Raw genomic sequence first — 23,923 nt, 5'->3', positions numbered from 1 at the left:
CATATAAACTGTGACATATTCAGCACAGGAGGCCAAGGATGGGCTGGAGTGTGTATATACATGTAATGCACAGGAGGTACATTTTTTGCATCTACATGACGTGCTGTCATCTGCACAGCAACTTCACAGATTACAGGGACTGATACATTAACATGGGCATTGTAACGTTAACTTAATTCACAGTTGTTGCTGTTATACCCTGTGCACTTGGACTGAAATACGTCCTGGTTGTTAATCCCCCCCCCCAACATAGATGGGAGACTAAATGCTGCAGCATCACTTAATAAAAAAAAATAATCACAGGATTAATTATGAGATAAATGTGACACAAAGCAGCAAAGGACTGAGCCTTATGTAAGTGAATTACAGATGATAGAACAGAGGGAGAAGGACACTGAGTGAGAGCATGAGCGAGTGGATGAGCTCCGTGGTAGTAATTCCAGTCCATTACCACTGGCAACTGAAAACATGGACGTCTGACCTAAGCTTGAACACATGTAACCTTTGACAAACCAGGGATAACATGGCATCAAAAGCATTCACCAGTCCAGCAACATGCACAAACACACGCACACAGAAATATCTAGATCCCAGAATAAAAGCTGCAGCACTGTGACCACAAAATCATACGCTGTCGCTGTGCTTCTTGTTTGTCTAATCTGGGGTTCTTTTAAAGTGGCTGAGCAGCTGTGTGTGACAGGGGGATAACCCAGTGGAAAGACTGAAATCATTGGACTCGCCAGCCAACCGACCAATGGACTACAGAAGGAAAAAATAACAGCTGGTGGCTGCATGGGCAGCGCAGGATGAAACACCATTTCAGAAATGTCTGCAAAAGTACAGCAGGAAACAACATTCAATTAAGCTGCATTTACAAGTAACGTCATTGCATGTGCCAACTATGACATCAACGAGATACCTTTCACTCTTATACTGGTGCAGCTTGGTGTCTTAGACCACCAGAAAAGTGCAAAGATGACTTAACGCTAATAGAACCGTTTTGGCATCGGCTTCTTTCCTCCAGGAACAACGCTTCCGACTTTTGCTCTCTTATCAGGACAAACTGTACGCATATATTTTTTCAATAGTTTACTGTAGAGTGCCTCAAAACAGAATCTGTCATTTAGGAGCCATCTGAGAATCTGTTTGCTCCCTCATGAGGGAGAATAATAATCTCTGTACAGTCCGTGGAGACATACCTGTTTGGAGTTTCGTGCTCTCAGTTGATCCCAGTTTGTGCGGCGCCAAGTTAAAAAAGTTGTTAGGTATGCGACAAGCCGAAACGATGGCGTGCGCCAGTAGAAATGATTATAAACCAGCCTTTATTTGTATGTATTTATGTATGAGACAAGTTCTGTTGTTAATTAAAATGGGACAAGTCAACGGGTCAATTCGTTCCATCAAATGACTCCAGGTAAGACAGATAGTTGGAGATATTTCAGTCACAATTGAGAACTTCATGAACCACACACCAGGCACAGGCAGTAACCTGAGAGGCATTTATAGGCTCCGATCCCAGAGTCTCAAATCCACTAGAACTATAGAGGGATCAATCCTCAACTACCTGATACTCTGTAATCACGTCAGCTTTACTTCCAGAGCTCAGAGTGAGGAGAAGCGGACAAATGCACGGACAGACAGACAAACAGGCCATGTGATGATTCAAAACAACAGAATGCGACACTACGGTTCTTACTTGGCTTAGCGTTGATGACCACCTTCTCCCCAGAATGAGCTGCCGGGTAGCGGCTGCTGTCGGCGATGTCCTCGCTGGATCCAAACTCCAGTACCTCGACGAAGCTCAATGGCACGCTCCACTTCAGGAGGAACTTCTGGTCAGGTGGAGCATTTCCACTGCCATTCCCACTGCCATCCTGACACCTGGACAGAAGAAGGGGGTAAAGCGGCACTTGGCTTCAGGGTGTCAGCATTTTTTTGAATGGAGAATATACTGTATGTATACGCTGCACTGTGTGAGAAGCAGGTATAGGTGTTGAAGAAAAGCTGAATGGTGGGGTGAATCTCAAATTTGTCTCTTGGTTAAAAAGCCAGCCTCAGTGGGGCTGTACTGTCAAAAGTCAGCCTAAGGTTCAGAGTTACATTCAATTTTGACCATCTTTCTTAGTAGGAAAATCGACATATGCAAATGTCATGATCAAAACAAAGAGAAAAAGAGAAATTTCTTTCTAAGATTGTATCGAGATCACAGGAGAAGGTGCGATTTAATGGTCGAGATTAAGAGCAGGTCTGGTTTGTCACTCTTACCGAATATTGGGTGTGGCACACATGAGAACATCATTGAGCAGGAAGAGGCGGCGCTCCTTGGTTTTAATGATTTCACCACGCTCATTGTAGACCGTCTCCACCATGTCGTCCGAGCGAATCAGGTAGCGGCTGCCGTTGCTCAGAAGCTAAAGGACGGGGCAGATGAGTCAGATACTGATACTATGTCAACACACAGTGGGAGTTTGGATTTCTGAATTAGGTCTTTGCTTAGTAAACGTAACGTACTTCAGAGAAGAAATGTAAAGACCTAAATGTCCTTCACAGGTTTTATTGGGTTACACAAGAAAATAATTCATTTCAGCCAATAGAGCCTCAGATAAAATCTTAAAATGAACACTGCCATATGTTTTCAAACTCAGAGCATCCAGGAAAAATTCAGCTAGCTTTAGTCAAATTTCATCCTGCTCTCCCACTTGATTCCTGTCCCTCCGCTGTGGAACCACCTATTCTGGATAACAGCATACACTTTCAACGTTGACTCGGAACAATTAGAGCTTATGAAGAAAAAAACTCTTCTGCGTCATGTGGGGTACCCTGTAAACACACGTTTCTACACAGATGCTACATAGAGGGGGTGGTTGCAGTTAGACAAATAATTATACCTTGGGGAAAGCTGGTGGTGTGGGCACATGTTATACTGAGCAACGTGCTAAAAATATGGCATTCAGTCAGGAGAATAAATGTGGAGCTCAAAGTGCCTGATGGCTGCCCACACTGGGACAGAGAGAAATGCCACATATGCTGAAACAATCAAACGTAGGCCAATAATGTGCAGACTTCAATGAGCATTGAGAACATTCTTCTTCGCCGGCAAGTAAAAAAAATATAGATTAACTTAGAATGGCACTAAGAAGAACTCATAGCTTCGCCAAGGACCAACATTCCCCTTGAAATTCATTCAAGCTGCACCAAAATTGGACATTCATAGATATTAGTTACCTTAATATGCTAGTTTCTTTTCATCAAAATCCAAATGGGAAAAAACTCCATCTCCAAAAGCACCAAACTTTTATTGAATCATTCTCTGACCCAAACCACATTGTTCCATCAAGCTTCAATAAAATCCATCTTGTTGCAGCTGTGTAATATTGCTTATAAACAAGCAACCAACCAGAATCACATTGACAGGGGAGAAAACATAACCTCCTTGGTGAAGGTAAAAACAAAATGTAAGCTCAATCTCATACAATTCAAACTACAAAGCACATGCCAGCAGATAAGAGGAACGGACAGACCTTGTTGAGGTAGCGTTCATGCATGGCCTTTGCAATGTGGCGGATCTCACAACGCTGATCAGCTTCCCTCTTCTTCTCGTTGAGCTTCTCCGCCAGTGTCTCCAGTTCGGTCAGCGCCATCTGAAGGGCCAGACGGTCCGCATGGCCCACCGGTGTGTTCTTCAGCATGTCCTGATGAGGAGGGCGCATGTTAGAAGATTCACATTAGTCAATTTCTCATTAATTTACAACAATCTGACAAAAACTCTCCGTAAATCGGCATCCAACAACATTTGCTGCTCCCTCCTTCTCGTCTGTTTTTCACAGGATTTGATAACAGAATTAATGTATATTTCAATTTCTTTTATCATGAACACACAAGCTATTCTGATTGGCATTAATACCATGTACTGTTAAACATAGATATACTCTTTAAAGAAGCAATAATCTCAGTGTGTCATGTGTTGTATGTTTTCTTCAAGAGACACAGGCAAATTAAATATATCAGTGAAATAAAAAAATAAATACAGGGATTTAAAGGGATCTGATGAATCCATTTCCCTTTAGAGCGCACCATGAGTTACAGCACTTTAAAAAACCCAGTGCCTTGACTTATGCGCATAGCCCTCCCCCTGCTGGTGAGTATACATATTACACAAGGAGCTACAAACAAGACTCCATTGTACCTGAAGGAGTAAGATGAACTGTGGGAACCTCTGGATAGGTTTCATCATCAGGCCATACAAAGTCATTCTGTCACTGCTGGTCTCCTGACGATGCTGCAGGTGAGAATACTGGTTACTGCAGTGTAGTAAGGAACCAGTCAAACTGATTCTAAACTACAAAGCATGATCAAAGTTGTAGTAACTTTGTGCTTTCAACCAAATTTGCAAGAGTCCAAAAAAGATAAACAGAAATAAATATGTGCATTATTTTCTGAAAAAATAAAAAGATCCCTTTGCAAATGAAAATTTTAAGGAAATTCTATTCCTAGTTTGACACTTTGCATTTCAGTGTTGCTGTCAAACCTTGAGGAACTCCAAGAAGCCAGGTTTGGATGCGCACGTCTTCCTCACCACCGCCATTGCATTGCTGAAGTTGTTCACATACTCGCTGTAGGCGTCAAGCACCATAGACTTTGAGAACTGTTGAGAAACAAACAGATTTTATGTCTTGGATCTGAGGGACACCAGGAATCTCAAATATGGTTCTGGTGTTCCTGTTGAAGATGGATTTCATTGTCAAGATCTGGAAGTTTAGCTGCTGTATTATCTCCATCCAGATTGTGATTTCTATTGATATGATTGCTGTTGTGGAACTTAAAAAGCATCACTGTTCTGGTGAATTTTAACCATAAGCAGAGTTCTACTCACACCATGATCTGCTCTGGTAGAATACATGTAAATCCAAACTGTGAATACCATGGAAGAGCTCTTACACCTTGGTGCACGTCGAGGGCTGATGCATAATTCAGTACCTTAAAGATCTTTAGGTCATCGTTGAGGTTGAGCCTCTTCATTTTCATTATTTTTATTTCTGTTGATTCTGGTTAAAATAACTGGATCACATTGTTGAAAAAAAAAAACATATTTACATAATTTTAACAGTCAAGCTGACTCCCTGTTTATTTAGTAGATAGATTTTAAATTAAAAAAACAGATAGGTCGCTAGGGAGGGGCTGCATTGAGCTTCTGTCTATCTAGGTAAACTGTAATTGAACTATAAAATGTAACTGTAAATTAACTATAACATTTTATTTTATCGAACTTATAGATTATAGGAAATGTTCCATGTTTTTGGCTGTTATTTTTGAATGATGGGATGAGAAGCATGAGCTCAGCCAAACAAGAACTAAGAAATGCAAGGTCAGAGCCCATTGGCTGTTGCCTGACAAGGCATTAGCCTCTGGGGGCAATATTTCGGGGCTTCCAGTGAAGACAGCAAATATTCGGGCCAAGACTCTTTCTTCTGTTCACTCTACACTGTTTACAGTCTGACTCCTTCTTTTTTGTTTGTTTATAAATCACAGAAGACCAAATTTCCTCCACACAAAATACAAAACACAAATCTGCATATGAATGCATTTCAATAACTTTTTTTCTATTATTTTAGTTTTGCAATTCTTGTAAAAAGGCTTTTTAATTACAGTCCCAGCTTACCGATGCCACAAAGACGTCCCCGATCATCTCCAGGCTGTCCCACTCAGCCACGCGACTCGCCAGGGCAATCTGGAACAGGAAGTGGCACTGCAGGATCTCACGTACCCGATAGAAAGTCATCTTCAGTTTCCTGTCGCTCAGCAGCCTCGGCTCAAGCTGGGACAGGGGCTTCTCATATTGCTGATAAAGCAAACAGAGTACACTGTAATAACAAACACTTCAAAGTGGATTTAGGCATTTGATGCAGCCATTGTCCATTACCTCCAGTATCCTCTTCAATGCTTCAAGATAGTTCTTCTCACTCTCCAGAATAGATCCCAATATACATCTTCTCACCAGCTGTCGAGGAAAATAACAGCTAATTCACACAGCAATGAGTTTGATTTATTCAAGCTATACATAGAAGGGCATGTTCATTACCTGTTGCTGAGAAAGACCTTCTGGTGCGAGACACAGGACTGGCTCAACATTGAAACAGTCCACTTCGATGAAGAGTTCAGACTCCTCATCTTCAAAACCAACTGACTTCCTCTCTAAAAGATTTAGAAGACAGAGCAAGAGAAGCTGCAATAAAGTTAACATGTTGAAGGGACAGTCCTTAGCCTTTAGTAAATACTGAAACTCTCACATTAACACTGACTTAAAGCAACACTATCTAACACCTTATCCCTAAAATAGCAGCTTCAAATTAGTTTAATTATACATCGACCTGAAATAGAGAGAACGGTGCCTCTTTCATTCCTCACCCTGAACACCTGTATTTGCTCCATGTCACTGTGGTGGGAGGGTACGATCTTGCGCTATTGCTCAGTAAGAGTGACATAGTGTTGCTTTAAGATAAATAGAAGAGGCAATGGTCTTTTTAAGAAGCACATACCGTGACAGAATGACTTGGTTTTGATGTAAGAGCGTCCCTTTTTCACTGCAGCTCTCGTTTTCTCAAGCCCATCTTTGGTCCCCTCCTTGGCGGCCTTCACCAGCTTTTGCATCTTGGATGAGATCAAATACATTATATTATCTATATGGCAAAAAATAACAGAAAATGTTAATAGAATGTGAGAATTTTAATTCAAGGTGAAGTTTAGTTGTACTTTCTATAAACCTATGGTAAAAAAGCCACTGGACCAAACTAAGCAGGACAGTAGTGGTGTTAGACGGGGATGAATGTAAAGATGGTGTCATACAGCAGAGCTGATCAGAGAATGACAGTAACTGAGACATTAGCTGTAAGAAACACAGTGGTTACACATATTAAAACAGGTTAACATTGTAAGAGATGCTGTAGAAGCCACTCGTATTTTCTTTATGTTACAGTTTTCAAACTACTCTGAGAACAACTTAAATCAATTCAATTATTGGTGTTTCTGTTTCTCCTGAATCTATCAACAAATTTCAGAAATCTCATAGTTAACATATTTATTGTTAAGGGCCCAAGAAGTTGCAGTGTCAAAATTGGTGCAATTCGGATATGTGACATGTTTTATTTGAATAAACTTAGAAGAAACAGGTCTGTTCTGCTCTGTAGCAGCAGCGGCGACAACTTATCAACCGTGAGTGATCCGACAACAGTTGTGTTCATGACAACTGCAGCGACAACTTATTCTCCAATTCAGGGTTCTGTCTACTGAACTTAAAAAAACAGGTAAACAGCTTTTTGTGCACGAGCGATGGCCCAGCTTCAGGGCTCTGTGGACTCAGGGCACGGTCACACATACGCAAATGTAACAGAGGAAAACCTTCCATCTGTGTGAGCAAGGAGGCGCTTCCTGTAGCTCACATGGAGTTCAAATTTGGTCCAGCATAATCGATTCAGATTTGCGTATGTATGACCGTGGTCCTGCAGCCGGTCTTTACTTGCCACAGGTCACTTTAACAGTTTTACGGAAGAAAAGCTGTAACAGCATGACCACAGGCCAAACAAGCAACCCATTCCAAACAGGCAGGTTTAGAACGGCCACTGCACTAGATATCAATCTAACAATTGTTTCTCAAATATATATCCTAAGCTTTCTAGTGCGTCAACATATAATGGGAAATATTAATACAACAAACACAAGCAGTTACATGTATGCAAACCCATCACCAGTACCACCACCACAAGTCATTCACATCAGAGTAGTTTGAAGGTACCATGCTAAGTGTCGAAATGTACCAGAGGGGTTAGCGGGACTCAGATTAAAGGGTTGGGACTACTTTGTCGAGCACAGGCGGGTGAAGTGAGCCTCGCGTCGTTTACCTTCTGCTCTTGTTTCTGTTTTAACTGCTGCAGCTCTACCGTTCCCACTGTATTTGCCATTAGATCTTTCATCTTTTTCTCATAGTGTTCTTTCAAGCGAGTCAGATCTTGAGAGAGCTAAACAAAAGCAAAGCAAGTGTTACTGGTTATGGTTTTGGAATGAGCCAGCAACTTAGATTCCACAGCAAACTGACTTTAATCCTTTGTTGCCGACTCTGGCCTCCACAAATGTCTTAATTCTGAACCTATTCAATTGAATAAAGATTAACTAAAAGAGGTTTGTGCCATCCCCTTGACTCAGGCAAATTTGACAACATTTGCATTAATACATAAATATATATTCATCCCATCAACACATAAAATAAAAAAAGCTAATTCAAATAGTTGATAGTCTGCCAAGGGGGTTGTTTCTACGTTTATTCATTGTTTGACTGTAAGCAAGATTATACATAAACAACTGAGCATACTATCATGAAAAAGATATGGTAAGGAACCTATTTAATTTTGGTGTGGATGCATATCAGGGAGATGGATCCAGGGTTTCTTTTCTTTCTTTAACATTGTGAGATTGCACCATTTTAAATTTGTGTGTGAAATTTTGTGCAGATTGAATGTAAAGGTTCTGTGTGGGCTTGGAGGAGGTGCTCTGCTGAGTACCATTGTAGTTGAGGGAAATGTTCACCATATATCTGAGGCATTTGGCATTGGATAAAGTTCTTGCTATTAATGTCTGTCTTTGGTACAATATAAGTTGAATTCTCAAAACCACAAGCCAATACATATAAAGAGGAGCCACCTGACCAAGAGTCAGAATGGTCTCTCTCAGATCTGCAGAAGCAAGTAGACACATGAAACACACAAATTGATGGTGTTTCTATAAGTAATTTATGCAGAAGTGAAGAACAAGCAGGATAAGAGGATTTGCTCAACTGAAAATACTTAAACTACAACTTCATGCGAAACAATTGGGACCTCTGGTATGACAGCCTATGTGAAAGTGGATATGTGGAGAATACAAGAGAAAATATAATTCTAGTTACAAATAAAATGAATTTCCTTCTTTATCCACTGCAGTCATCCGCCCACCAAACGTTGTACAGCATAATAAACACAGACACAGTGTTGGTTTTGGCTGTGATCCAGAGAGAGAAATGGGATTGAGTTTGTTACACACATGGGTTTTCTTCTGGGGCGGTTTTCCTCTCATGAAGGCGTGGGGCAGGCCGTTCTCAGGGAGGCCCTCGCCATCGCTGGCCTCGTCATAGCTTTCAAACTCGCTAGAGCTCCATCCATTGTCCAGGGAGCTGTTGCAGCCGCCCTCCTCTCCAAGCTCCACGTCATCATAGATCATCTCATCCGGGTCTGTACAAAGAAAGGCGTAGCCAAAGGAAATGCATTAAGAAATACTATATTAAATTTGTTATATTACTGTAAATGATGGCATACCAAATAGTATACGGTTATTCTGTCAGATGATAGGGAACAACTATGGAAATAAACACAATAATAATTTACTGCACTCAAAGGGAATAGCCATGAAAAAAATATTGATTTTGTAAAGGTTATGATCCTCAATATCTGCAGAAATGTGCGATTTTCTGAAGAAAATGTGTGACTAAAACGCATTTTGACATTTTGAAAAATTGCACTATACCATAAAGTGCTCCTGTTATGTTGTTAACACCTTCAACACAAATGTAATCTTAACAATATCTATCATATTGGACTATAAACCATTATACTCATCATCAATGTTACCACAGAAAAACATTGTTTCCACCAGAATCAAATAGGTCAGTTTAAAAAAAATTGGGAAACTTTCATATAACGTGAAAGGCTTCGACTGTAAGGCTCCCGGCTACAGGCAGTAAAAATGAAACTAAATTTGTTGAAAAGAAGGAATGAAAGGAAATTTGTCATACCCGTGTTGGAGTCAGAGTTCTCTCTGGCTACGTCATCATAAATCACCTCATCTGGATCTGAACCACAAACATAAACATTCAGAAAAGATAATGCACAGTTTCTTATGTCACATTGTGAGGCTGCATTACCCTACTCACGGGATGTAAAGTGAGGGGGGATCTAAAAGACAGAACAACACACAAATGTCTACTTCCTCAAAAGAACAGGGAAGGAAGTGTCTGGGAATGTAGCTGTGTCAAAAGCGAAAAGAAATAATAGCACACTGAAGGATCGCACAGTGTGTGCAGAGGAAGTGAAATAAGTATAAGTATAACCAGTATTCTCTCCAAGTTGATATTTCCTTACTTTCCATCCATGCAGTGTTGGCAGGATCTGATGCCCATTTCGCCAAAGCATCCTCCTCTCTAATTGGTGGATATTCTTCAATTAAAACACTTAAAAAACAAATAAAAAAATGTTAAATGTCAGTGTAGTATCAGAAAATAAAGAAAAGATTGTGCATTTTTTCTGAATAAATAGTGATATTACTCAATGGCATGACGGTAGCAGTCAGCTATAATAACAATACATACAAAATAAACTTGAATATGGTATTTTATGTAATATTCTGATTTGTTTCATGTTAAGCCCTCTTTTATTTAATTGCTGTTCAAATGCACTTGATTGATTCTTGATATTTTCTCATTTTTCTTACATAATGTCTTTAAAACATTTAACAAGTCCAACGTTTTCATTGTACCGTTGACCTTGTGTTAACTTACATCAGACAAATACCTTTAGACTACCAAACAAACTAACTAACAAAAAAACTAAAACCCATAAGTGAGGAGTAAGGTAGAATGATTTTATGTTATTGCACTAAATATACTAATAGCTGCCATTTACCTGTCACCAGAGGTGTTTCCAGTCCCAACCACTGAAGGAGAAAAAAGAGAAAAGATTACACAAGGAAAACCTTACTCTATACAAAACAAATATTTAAAACATTTATCTTAATTTATTGTAACGGTTTGGTTTAATTGTTTATAAACTCACAGGAAACAATGCCTGATCCGGGAAATTATGTGATTTATTTTCACTATAACAACCACCAACATGCTCAATTAAGTATTTTGAAAGATGTAAATGTAAATACAGGTTGTAAATGTGGAGATGTAATTGTAAAACTGAAAAAATGAATTATTTGAAATAAGATTCATACATTTCTATTGTTGTAGTATTTGTTGTATAATATATATCACTATATATTCCTTGGCCTATAAACACCAAACAAAATTAGCACAGTTTGAAACGAAGTTGAAAACAGCTCTCCACTCTGCTCTGTTTTTTCGCTGTGACATTTTAAACATTCATGTGAATCCTGAAATAAGAAACAACATTTTCATATGCCACCACAAGGTGTCACTGATAAGTTTCTGCCTCCTGCAACTACAGTGTGGTTAAAAGAATCAAGCTTAGACTCTATGACATATTCCTGAAAATGTGCATATGTCATAGAATTGCACTTGTCAAATGCATCTAATTTAAAATTAATTGCTAAGACATTTTACAAAGGAAAAGTGATCACTTAAGTAAAGTGTCCTTGCTGAGCATATTACCAACAGGACACTGAATGTAAATAATTTTGTACATTTTCACACCAACCCATCTGTTTTAAAACTCTTTTCACTGTGACCTGGTTGAGATAATTACAGTGTAATCAGACTCCTCACAGAGCCAGGCCACAGGCTTGGACACAAGCTACCATGAGGTTTCAGGGAAACCGGAAAATCCTTACGGCCGACACAGAACTTTCGGGAGGGCTAAATTTAGGCCCCACTTCCTTGTGGCAAGGCTTTAGGAAAAACAAGAGAAAGACAAAAGGGGACAAAATAAAAGTGTCTGAGACTGCATTTATGAGCCTGTGAGCTATTAGGAGAATAGTCTTCAAAGTAAAGAATAGACACGTTTATTTAAGTTTTTTAGTCGGGGGGGGGAAGAGAGAGAGAGAGAGATGTGTGGAGTGACAGCAACAAGGGACTCTGTCTGTCTTCAAATTGGGGACATTAGAGTTCATGGCTGGTACCCAGGTCACTAGGGCAAGCCACATATCTACAAAATTGTATGGAAAGGTTTTTGCCGAATTAGACTCTACTTTACCATCTTCATCGACGGAGATGTGTCGAAAGATGACGGGTGTGGTGTACGCTGGTGTGAGGAGTGGTACACCCGAGGGGGTTGCGTAGCCACAAGGCACTGGGACTGAGTATCCAGAGGTGATGCCAACGGGGCTCGTCTGGACATCTTGGGCCTCTTCCTCTCGTCCTCTGGGCTCCGTAGGTGAGGAAGTGGAAGAGGAGGGTGCATGCGGATGCTCAAGCTGCTGTAGCTGCAGAGGGGTGATGTCAATGACAGAGTAAGGATTGACTTTGCTCTGGGAGGAGGTCTTAGCGACGGCCTGGGGAGGGTGAGGGTCGTCGAGGGATGGATCCTGGCCCTCTCTGCCTGGTGACAGAAATACAGTAAACATGTTTTGTTACATGTATAGTTTAGGAACTGAGCAAAGACGCATCACAGTAAAATAAATTACAAAATGTCACAAAACGTGATCAGCTTACTTGTGATTAAGTAGATTATTAATGTACTTTCCTTTTCTTAAACTTCAGATGTTTTCATACCTGGAGATTCATGTCTTTATTAATTTGTTTATGTTCAATCTGGTTAGTTTTAGTATCGCATTGCAATTTAGAGAGTGAATTAAAACTTTTGAATGACATAACTAGGTCATGTCTGCTTTGGTCTTTTAGGTAGTTGATGTGTCTGCAAGTGTTATTTTTCTGATAAGTTTGGTTTCAAATAGTCAATCTGATGCTAGAACAATAGTTTCAGTGCAGTGTGGACCCCTCCAGGTTTACCTGACATATTGCGTTCATAAAATATGAGGTCATTGTGAACTTGACCTTTAAACACTGAAATGTATCTTTGAGTCCACATATCAACTGTAAATGTGAAGAAATTCCCTAAAGGCAGACGTGAGATATCATGTTACTGAGCGAGTGAGAATATGCAGAGCCAAACACTGTTTGCAGCTGCTGCTGTCACAACTTTCAGTGATAAAAGGCAGACAACCTGCTGCACCAGGCAGCTAGAGATACAAGATGTCACAGGAACAAGAATGACCACTTTAGCTACAGGAGCTGGATATGAGCCAGATAAAGCACCAAAAAACATGGCAGGAGAATGTGGAGAATGTGTGTCCACGGACGAGAAACATCACACACACTCAAGGCATTATTTAAAGGCAACCAATGTCCAAAAGCTACTTCTGTATGGACGACTCTCTGCCCTGAGGGAAGACTAAATGGGCTCAAATACTTTCACTCCACTACAGGCAACATTAAAAAATCAACCGATTTGGGGTGCATACCTGGGGTCCATGGATCTGTCTCTGTGTCGTCATGAAGAGGAGGGGGTGGAGGTGGAGGTAAATCTGACTCTGTATCAACAGCCCCCTCTTCTTCTCCTGTTCCTCCGCCTGCTTTGGAGGCTTCCTCCGTGGCGACTGTTGCGTCTGCTGGTAAAGGATGTGTGTCGGATATTCGGGAAGGTGCTGGGGGGTCCAGGTCGGGGAGCTGGCCCTCAGGGGGACTGGCCACCACATTCTCCTGGCTCTGATCCTGGCAGCTGGTGGCTGAAAGAGCTGGAGTTAAAGGGGGAGGGGGGGCAGCCTCAGGGACGTCATCACCGCTGTCATCAAAGTCAAAGGCTTCTCCCTCATCTTCATCTGGGACACTGTCTGCCAACACTGGAAACAGAGAAAGGATGCATATACAGTGCCTTGCATAAGTATTCACCCCCTTTGGACTTTTCTACATTTTGTCATGGTATAACCACAGATTAAAATTTATTTCATCGTGAGTTTATGTAATGGACCAACACAAAATAGTGCATCATTTGGAAGTGGGGGGAAATATTACATGGATTTCACAATTATTTACAAATAAAAATCTGAAAAGTGTTGAGTGCATATGTATTCACCCCCTTTACTGTGAGACCCCTAACAAAGATCTGGTGCGACCAATTGCATTCACAAGTCACATTTGCAAGTCACATAATTAGTAAATAGGGTCCACCTGTCTGCAATTTAATCTCAGTATAAATACACCGGTTCTGTGACGGACTCAGAGTTTGTTGGAGATCATTACTGAACAAACAGCATCATGAAGACCAAGGAGCTCACCAAACAGGTCAGGGATAAAGTTGTGGAGAAATATGAAGCAGGGTTAGGTTATAAAAAAATATCCAGAGCTTTGAACATCTCTCTGAGCACCATAAAATCCATCATAAGAAAATGGAAAGAATATGGCACAACCGCAAACCTACCAAGAGGAGGCCGTCCACCCAAACTGAAGAGTCGGACAAGGAGAAAATTAATCAGAGAAGCAACCAGGAGGCCCATGGTTACTCTGGAGGAGTTGCAGAGATCCACAGCTGAGGTGGGAGAATCTGTCCACAGGACAACTATTAGTCGTCTACTCCACAAATCTGGCCTTTATGGAAGAGTGGCAAGAAGAAAGCCATTGTTGAAAGGGATCCATAAAAAATCCTGTTTGGAGTTTGCCAGAAGCCATGTGGGAGACACAGCAAACATGTGGAAGAAGGTGCTCTGGTCAGATGAGACCAAAATTGAACTTTTTGGCCTCAATGCAAAACGCTATGTGTGGCGAAAACCCAACACTGCCCATCACCCTGAGCACACCATCCCAACAGTGAAACATGGTGGTGGTAGCATCATGCTGTGGGGGTACAGGGAAACTGGTCAGAATAGAGGGAAAGATGGATGGAGCCAAATACAGGGAAATCCTTGAAGAAAATCTGATGCAGTCTGCAAAAGACTTGAGACTGGGGCGGAGGTTCATCTTCCAGCAGGACAATGACCCTAAACATACAGCCAGAGCTACAAAGGAATGGTTTGGATTAAAGAATGTTAATGTCTTAAAATGGCCCAGTCAAAGCCCAGACACAATAAAATTTATTTTGCACCTCCAAAGTACTATGCATGTTTTGTTGATCAAACGGGAAAAATTTATTTAAGTCTATTTGAATTCCAGTTAGTAACAGTACATAATGGGAAAAAGTCCAAGGGGGGTGTATACTTATGCAAGGCACTGTAAATATATACCAGGCGACAATGAAGGTTGAGATTTATCTCCACAAAGATATTTATCCCTTTAATATTCCTGGGTATATTAGGACACAGAAAACGTTGCAATTATAATAATTTATTAGTGGATTTATTTCACCCATAAATATTATCTAAACAAAATTTCCAAGAATTGAAAAATAAATTCATTTATATTTATTCAACTGAAATATTGTGAAGGGGGGGTATTTAAATCAGTCTAACGACATATTAACCGCTGTTTTCACCTCTCTACATTTGTTTGTTTTTTTGTCAAGAGGATTACGCAAAAACTACATTCTGCATGTTGATCTACATTCATATGCAGAAAGCTGTAGAGATTAATCAGAATGTCGTTTGAGACTAAAACACCTACAAAAAGGATTGCTGTTTGTGTTGAGAAACTTTCGACTTGGACTGTAGACAGTGTACAGCCAAGAAGCCCAAAAATATTGGCCCCCAGAGGTTAATTTCGTCATCAGACAATAGACAATGGGCAAAGAGATTGCCGAAGGGGATTGTTCATGGATCTGGATGAAAAAGCTGACATGTTTCAGGGACTGGTATCTATGAGTGTGTCTAATTTGGTGAAGCTTGACTAAATTGACGGTGCTCTCTTCTGATCTACTGTATTCTTAATAAAGTAAGTTGTTAAGAGTGACTCTTGACATTGTGTCGTGATTATGAGACGATTTCAATTGAATATTATACAGTATTTAAAGCAAAGAAAAATAAACACAAGGGCCTAATGTCTATGCCTCTTTTCTGACCTGCAACAGTGAAGTCGCTAAAGCCTTGGTACAAAGAAGAAGATACCAATTAGAGCATAGCTCTGGAATGACTGTAGTGTAAACAAGGCACAGGATGTGAGTCATTAATATAATTTTACTCAATACTACTTTAGAGATGAAAATAGAGAAAAATACACTGTTAAAACATACAATGTGGGTGGTGGTTCAAGTCCTTGGGCTGTTCTAAGTTAAAGGACTGAGCCAAATGCAGACTTATAATTAAGGGTGGGGTCTACTACAGCAGTATGTTTTCTTACAGACATTTTAACATCAAGGTTTTACACAAAAGCAGCTCTACTTTCAAGCAAAAACAAGGTTGAGCCACGCTACAAGATTATAGTTAGAACTGAAAGGCGTCACGTTCACATCAGAGCGCTCACTTGGCAGAAAGCAGGAAGGGAGCAACAAATTAATTTCCAGTTTCCACACTGCAATTAGGGCAGCAGGAAAGAGAGCTGTTACTCCCGTCAGTGAGTCGCACCGTCTGAAATTATGCATTATTTCTGATCTGATGAACAGGGGACGCCCCAGAAACTCTAAGTCTTGATAAGGAGCAAGAGCGAGTCAAAAGATAAGGAATTCACAGGCTACACTCTCAGCAGCTGGTTTCCTGTTTCTAGCCCCTCGAGCTGAATGTGTAAAGAGACAATATTTCAGTTTTCATTCAGTGCTGCGGTGAGATGAAAAAAAGTGCACCGTGATCCAGAATTCAACGCTGTGGAAAACGCTAGCTAATCGTTTAAACAGGGTTAACAGAAGAATAAACTGAGCCACAAGCCGGGAGCCTGAGTGGAAGAAATTCATTACCGCCGACAAAACCCTGAAGTTCTTCCAGAGTGGTGCTGATTTTCCATATAGGGGGTCAAAGGTTTAGCGATGGGTAGCTTTAAGTTCTGGGGACTGATATTCGGTCATTGCTTAGGCTTTGCTCACACAAGCATACCATGGATTCTTTGCAAGCACATTCATCAGTAGCCACAGCTTGATTTTATTAGCTCACAGCCTCATATCCTGAATGTATTCAAAAAGAAAACAGAAAACTCTAAGCTAATATCAAGAATTAGAAGATGAAGTTTCCCTCACAACACAGGCCGAAATAGCTCAGTTGGGAGAGCGTTAGACTGAAGATCTAAAGGTCCCTGGTTCGATCCCGGGTTTCGGCATTTTGACCTCTCCCTCCCCCCCGTCAGTCACTTCTTCCTCACAGATAAATGTCCACATAAAGTGTACCTTATCATTTAGTAACTTTTGCCTTCAACTTCCTGCCTAGTTTAGTCATTTCAGACATTTACGGTGTGTCTTTGCACAAAATTACCGCTAAATGAATCACATTCACTGTTGCAACAAGCTCTGTTCTGCCTCCAGGCCAGAATGTAAATAAATCTAGAACAAGCTCCCTGTAGCAAAAACTCACTAACTTTGAAGTTCCTTACAACAATGTACACAGCTCTAAATCACCAGGAACAATTCCCTCAGGCTCCGACAGGTAGCTGTTCCAGTAGTCTGTGCGTGAGGAAACCGCCTGTGACTAACGTTTCAGGTCAGCAGCCTGACCCCACGTCCATCTGCACCCATGACTAAAGGTGTAAGAAAAAGTTTAGAGTGTAAAGGGCAAAACTGGGAACAGAGATGCTATCTCTTTTTTCCATCTGTGCAATGATGAATGGTGTGGGCCACGGAGATAAGGCACAGTTAGCTAACTGAAGCTTCTATTCCATTGATCAAAAAGACCCGGTAACATATGCTATTTGTCTACAATGGGAGTGCATTAAATCCTGGGTCAAACCACTCTGCAGTACGCATATATTTAATGGGCTTCTGCTCCTTGGCAGTGAACTAAACGAGACATCCTAGTGAGCGCGCTAATTTGTCAAGAGTTGAGAGAGCACCTCAGTGTTCTGTGTATTCATAATATCGAAAATGATGCTATGGGAAAAAAATGATGGGGAAAAAAATGATGTAAACTCCTCTACTGGCAATGGGAAGGAAGTAAATCCCCTTTTTTTGTGGGTTTACCTGCATTTAAAAAAGAACTGTGATCCCTCTAATATCGGCGTAAAAGTGGACTGTGATATACGAGGACTGTGGGATATATATCATATGTCAATAAATGTCCTAAAATGCACTCAGGTCACCCTCCTCTCTCTCTCGCTCTGTGGTGTCAATGTGAAACGCTTGACTGTGCCAGAACAGAGAAGGACTTGATTTGATTGGATTTGGCCAGATGATGAATCACAACCATCCATTCAATAGTGCATCTGCAACTTCATGCGCATGAGGCCACTGAAAGTTGGCTGCTGTGCGGGTACGAATGCCAGCATGCTAATTACAGAGACTGAGCTGGGATGGTGAACTTACAGTGCAACCACACACACATGTGAACACACAAGTATATATAACCACAAATGTGTTGATCATCAGTGGTGGGAAGTAACATTTACTTCACTAATGTAAATACATTTTCTATTTATCAGTACTTTACTAAAGTAGAATTATTTTTGGGTACTTTTCACTTTTACTCCACTACATGTATCAGCGAATAGGACTGGTATAGTCGACTACACCATTCAGGACTTTGATCACCTCCCTTGTGCATTCACTGTCCACAGACCCTTCAGCCAGATACCATTCTTTCTTTTTATTTGTTCTTTTACTTGAGTTAAAGGATTGTCATGTTAAATCAGACCCCAGTTCTGAACTTGCAATTAAAGTGTCTTCACTTTGAAGAATTTCTCTTAATGTTTCTATTCTTGTGAGAATGCAGACCTCAACACCAGGGAGGGATATACATGCAAGTGCATGTGAACGCACAGCGCCACACAACCATGGCCTAGTTGAGGTTCCCATTGTCAATTCATAACCACAATATGGATTCTGTTCCGTGGGCTTATCTCCACACTGCCATATAATGGTCCACTCAAATGAGTCACTGGGTTATGACCCGCTCCAGCATTACCCTTGGCAACAAAGCTAGACTGGCCAGCAGGAGACGAAGCATTTCTCTGGCCTGTGTCTATCCCCGGAGGCTGTGTCAGTGTGTGTGTGTGTGTGTCGATGTGTGTGTGTGTGTGTGCTGCAGCAGTGTTCAGTCTAATACTGAGGCACATTGTCTGGTATTCACAGCAGCACAGCACATTTTACCCGCCTTACTCCCTCGCTCCTCTGCCCACACGCTCCAAAGCAGCGCAGGAGCGGAGGAGAGGAATCTGTGTTGTTTGCTCTTGCTGTCCAGCTTCAGCAGCCCTCCAGGAGGTGATCTGACTACGAGATGACCAACAGACACTAGCAGGTGATACTATCGGTCAAACACTGCAAACATTTCGAGCTAGGTCCTATAGCAGCACCAAAAGTCTTTATAGAGCTGCGATTTATGATTCATTTAATTTCCCAATGATCTGCCAATTATTTTGTCATTTAATCAATAAAATGGATGTCCTGTAAAATAAAACAGTAGCTAATGTCCATCACTGTTTAAGTTCAGTGTCACATCTAATTAAAAGCACAGTAAAAAAAAATGTTATCAGTCAAAAATCCCTTCAACGTCTCATTATGTGTTTCTCTCCATAAACTAAAAGGCCTGATGTTTTCGCTACCTCTACGACTGCTTGCCGTGTAATTTCCATTCATTGGTGAAGTGAAAGTGCAAGTATTATTACCTTTGAAGTGCAGACATTTACTGTCATCTGTCACTCTATATTTACTTTGTTCTGGTCAATGGTATGTAGATAAAAGGTGTGGCCAGTACGGGGATCGAACCCGCGACCTTGGCGTTATTAGCACCACGCTCTAACCAACTGAGCTAACCGGCCTATGTATTTCACATAGGTTAAGCGTATACCTAACTTTTCTCTAAGAGGCTAGAGGCAAAGGTCATACAAGCGTGAGTGACTTTGTTGACTTTACTTTCAGGAGGTGGGGGAGGAAAGTCTTCCACGTCCATGCTTGCTGCTCCTCTAGTGCTGAAGCTCTTCAGACAGCTGCATGCAGGGGATCAACTACGCCGACAAACATTCCTAAAGGGAGAAAAAAAAACGAACATACATCATAAACAGGCAAAAGAGGTGGGTAGATAAATACAGTATTTCCATACATCATGAGTTTGGCATTTCTGGGTTGGCATATGTTTGCCTTTCTTGGAAAGCACAACCGCGCTTGTGGTTCCATGTTACTTAATCACAGCAGAGGAGCGTGGCTGTGTGGTGGTCACAGCCTGATGCCTTTTGTGTCAACACCGGAATCTGTACCATGGCTAATTCAGACAATGAATGAAAACAAAAGACGCTCTTAAAGTGCTCCTGAGGACTGTTGACACTTGACAGTAGCACGTGGTTTAAATGTACTCAACATTCTCAGTTGCTAATTGTGGGCGTGACTCATGTCATGGGTATAAATGGGCTTGGTCGGCTTCAAATGGATGGGCCATTATGAGAAATAAAGGCAGTGGGGAGGGGTTTCTGTAGCTATTCTGTTCCATTCATGCTCAGTTTTTTTTACTTTTATTCATTGTGAAAGTCAACAGTAAACATAGATTTCCCTATTAGTTTATGAAAGTAAATATCAGCCGATATCGATATATATCCCGATATAAATCAAATAAGCGCCACTGCACTGAGGCACATTACTCTGTGCAGCACAGCACGTTTTTCTGCTCCTGTGAAGTTTTCTAATCATTCATACATAGAAATTATCTTTATAAAAACCTGTTGATTATGTTTTATGTTGCTTGATAAACGGGGCGTCGCTTCTTCTACAACAATGAAGTTAAAACACTGCATTGCATCATAATCTGACGCAATGTGTGTGTGTCTGTGTGTGTGTGTGTATGTGTGTATGTTCGTTTCCGTCCTTCTTCGCACACAAACTGATAATCGCTTGTATTTAGTTATTAATCTATGCTGTCTGATCATGACTCAGGATCATTCCGGTCACTTTAACTCTGATGTCCTGACTCAGCACGTAACGTTAAGTCTTTTGTTGTGGAGCAAGTTTAAACATGTGCCTCATAAACTCTAGAGCAAATCAAACAAACACAAAGTAAACGTCAGTCCTAATAACGTCTGAGGAGGATGGGGTTTATTGTTCAAATGTAAAGTGAGTATAGGTCAGAGGGGGAGTGAGGAGGAGGCAGACTCCGACCGAGACACAGGATGAGCGGACCTTTAATGTGCATCTGTCCTGATCCTAAAGCAGCTCTGGTTATAATTATTCAGTGTTGGAAAACTGCTAAAACAATGAACATAGCAAATGAATAAAACATGAATAAATTATGTTCGGTCACTGTATCGATGAAGAGTCGTCCACCTCTATCCAGGAGCCCAAACATTAGCTAGTGTGCTACTCTTCCCTCCTACATCGACGTGTCTTTTATTTCTATCAAAGAAAGGATATATCGCAACAATTGTCTTTATGGTTTCATCGCCCAGCTCTACAGGAACATTAAAAAAAAAAAAATTCCAAACTAAAACAATCTCTGTTTACATGCGTGTTTTGGCTCTGTAACATATTTAATCCCCGTCTATAATAAAACGCCTGAAAACACATACTACATAACAACTCACAAACATTGGTAAGACATGTGCCGGTGTGCACAAGAATTGCGCAGGTAAGCAGTTGTATCATTGGTAAATACCGAATTTAACTGCACAACAGCTGTTAGCAGAGACAACAGGGTGAGAAAAGCAGCAAGCAGTTGTGAGTGTCTACATCATTGTTTCCAAACTTCTCCGTTCCTGCCTGTCTCAGTACCAGAGTTTTCAAATTAATGTAGGAAGCAGACTTGATGGCCACCGCACATTCTGGCCCAGGGAAATGTCATTAACATGTAGTGGCAGGAGATTCCTTTGGACCTGCAGGGGCATGAGAGACCTAACATTCCTCTGCAGCACAGCCTTTGTTTGAAGATGTACAATTTGTATCCAGAGGTGACAGTTTCTGTCACAGGCCTCCTCTAGAAAAAAAACGGTGCTATTTCCAGACATCTTCAGCCTGCTGGTATCCACACGAACAGATGACAGAGTCGTGACATCATGCTGCAGCAAAAAAGCAGCCATTGTTGTGGCATGGGTGTCCCATATTCTATGCAATCTCAATAGTTCAACACAAAGCACAACATAAGTTTACAACAGTGTACTTCTCACTAAGAAATACATACACAGCAGTGTCGCAGCAAACAAGAACCAGAGGATGACTCGGTCTCAAAGCTTGTTTTGTCTACAAATAATGTGAAATCCTTTGCTTCTTTGTCCTCCACCCTATTCACAGGGCACAAGGCCAGAACAGTGGATATGAACACACAGGGCCAGTGTCTGCTGAATACAGTGCGGCTGACAGATAAAGCTAGTGCTAACGGAGGCAGGTGGAGTATGCATAGCCTGAGGAGAGAAATAACAATACAACAGAGAGGAGACAAACAAAAGCAACGACACTGTTATATAGTACGACTGACGATGATGCCTTCATTAGGTTGTATTCTGCATTCTCTGAGAAAAGTTATCTATTGTGTACGAAAAATTGAATCATGTGACAAACATGGCTGTAAACAGACCAGCACATTTTGGAGTAAGAACAATTAAGAGCCGTGTCCTGACAGGAGCTTTGGAGAGTGACTCATCTCTTCCTTCTAATGCACTCCTCAAGGTCTATGACAGCAGGGACAGGAAGGAAGGAAGGGAGGGAGGGAAAATAAAAGAAAAAAACACTCAGGTATGTGTCTCTTGACACTGAGGTGCAAAGGAGAGGAACCACATCGTACAATAAAAGTAAAAGTTGTATTATGTGATCAGCCAACATGATTCAATATATCGTCTCCTTAGAGGACCTGTCTCAGGGGTTTGATTAAGAGGCAACAATGGCCTTTTTCACCTTTGCTCTGAAACCAGTCTGCAAATTCCTCCAATCCTCCCTTCACATGTAATTAGTCAGATTTCATCATTTTAGTTGCTAGTTGGAGAAAACTAAACTAAATGCACCTTTGCACAAATTACATCCTGCAAGGTGTGGTGTGAATTGAGGTGTGGTGTGCAACCTTCCAAGCATCTGGCTCACCCCATGGAGGTGACCAGCCCAGCAAAAGCACTCCCTACATTTGTAGCAGCCTGTCTGTATTGCAGCACTGTTAATTGTGATCACTATGGAAATAAATGTGAGTCAGTACTGCAGATTTTAGACATGCACTGAAGTCCGGACATTTTCCTGAAGGAGGCTGTATGTGTGAACGTAAATGTCTAAGTCAGTTGCTTAGACAGCCCCCTCTTAAAATGTCTGGAAAAAGTCCAAGTGAGCTCATGTGAAAATATAGCAGGAAAATTCACAACAAGCGGGTGGGCAAGTTGTTGACTTCTCTAACACACGACGGCCGCAAAACTGAGAGGATAAAAATAAGTTTGAATAAAAAAGAGGTGCCAGGAAATGTCAACAAAGATTTCAACTTGGAGGATAAGGAGATTCAAGAGATGTTTTGCCAAGTTGAAAGGACAGTAAGAAACTCGTTTGGAATGTATGTCCTTCCCAGTGCATGCTCAACTCAGGCACCAGATCTCACCAGGACAATCTTCAACTGCTTTCTTCATATAATCTTAAATTTCCCTCAGGATCAATAAAGTATCCATCTCTATGTGAAAGTCACTGTCCGGACCCAATTTCACGCATATTTTCCAGAGTTCACTTATGAAAAAGGCTTGTGCATCCTCGCACAAAACTTTCTTCATACTTCCCTAAGGATATCTCTGCTAATCTGCACCGTGTTTGAATCAAAAGGTTCAGGATTATAGTCTAATCTGAGAGCAATGAAAAAGGACGAAGCAGAAGACACCAGAGAGGTAAAATCCGCCCTGCTGTTTATGACAGACTCAGCTGAACATGTCATTACATGCTGGGAAGGCTGAGCTGTGCTCTGCAGACAGGGAAACAGTCATCTGGGCCTGCCGGTGTAATGCAGACAATTTGCTCACCTGTGTATTCGTAATAACCAATGTGACAGAACAGACAATGACAAGATCAAAAGCATGTTGACAGTATGTATAGTACTTACAGTATGTATGGTGCTCCATGGTCCGGAGTATAAACTGCTACCTAGGTTCAGTCGTGGACCTTAAGTATTAACCGCAAGATTCTTGAGACTTACACTTATTTGGAAAAAGCATGTCCCACATACA

General features: G+C 41.1%; 1 protein-coding gene and 2 non-coding genes across 4 annotated transcripts in view; 1 reads left to right on the top strand and 2 right to left on the bottom strand.

Moving 5' to 3' along the window:
- Positions 1 to 23,923, bottom strand: part of arhgef10 (Rho guanine nucleotide exchange factor (GEF) 10) — a 59,693-nt gene that overhangs the window by 30,176 nt on the left and 5,594 nt on the right. Inside the window, exons 2-18 of one of the 2 annotated variants that reach the window (XM_053434957.1) lie at positions 19,674 to 19,783; positions 13,225 to 13,602; positions 11,958 to 12,302; positions 10,704 to 10,734; positions 10,164 to 10,252; positions 9,818 to 9,874; positions 9,070 to 9,257; positions 7,896 to 8,012; positions 6,537 to 6,648; positions 6,080 to 6,192; positions 5,921 to 5,998; positions 5,660 to 5,839; positions 4,529 to 4,645; positions 4,187 to 4,279; positions 3,522 to 3,692; positions 2,266 to 2,411; positions 1,697 to 1,881 (exon numbers count right to left, since the gene is read on the bottom strand). In XM_053434957.1, coding sequence (XP_053290932.1) covers positions 1,697 to 1,881; positions 2,266 to 2,411; positions 3,522 to 3,692; positions 4,187 to 4,279; positions 4,529 to 4,645; positions 5,660 to 5,839; positions 5,921 to 5,998; positions 6,080 to 6,192; positions 6,537 to 6,648; positions 7,896 to 8,012; positions 9,070 to 9,257; positions 9,818 to 9,874; positions 10,164 to 10,252; positions 10,704 to 10,734; positions 11,958 to 12,302; positions 13,225 to 13,602; positions 19,674 to 19,710 — 2,437 coding nt within the window. In that variant the 5' untranslated portion in view covers positions 19,711 to 19,783. The remainder of the gene's footprint in view (positions 1 to 1,696; positions 1,882 to 2,265; positions 2,412 to 3,521; positions 3,693 to 4,186; positions 4,280 to 4,528; positions 4,646 to 5,659; positions 5,840 to 5,920; positions 5,999 to 6,079; positions 6,193 to 6,536; positions 6,649 to 7,895; positions 8,013 to 9,069; positions 9,258 to 9,817; positions 9,875 to 10,163; positions 10,253 to 10,703; positions 10,735 to 11,957; positions 12,303 to 13,224; positions 13,603 to 19,673; positions 19,784 to 23,923) is intronic. The other variant, XM_053434958.1, reaches the window with a different exon arrangement.
- On the top strand, positions 16,861 to 16,933 carry trnaf-gaa (transfer RNA phenylalanine (anticodon GAA)). The gene has a single exon. It is a non-coding gene; the product is annotated as a tRNA-Phe (tRNA).
- On the bottom strand, positions 19,506 to 19,579 carry trnai-aau (transfer RNA isoleucine (anticodon AAU)). Its single transcript has one exon. It is a non-coding gene; the product is annotated as a tRNA-Ile (tRNA).

Source organism: Pleuronectes platessa, chromosome 11 (genome assembly GCF_947347685.1).
Source record: "Pleuronectes platessa chromosome 11, fPlePla1.1, whole genome shotgun sequence".
In the NCBI taxonomy this organism is placed as follows: Eukaryota; Metazoa; Chordata; class Actinopteri; order Pleuronectiformes; family Pleuronectidae; genus Pleuronectes; species Pleuronectes platessa.
This window is presented reverse-complemented; position numbering and strand designations above follow the sequence as displayed.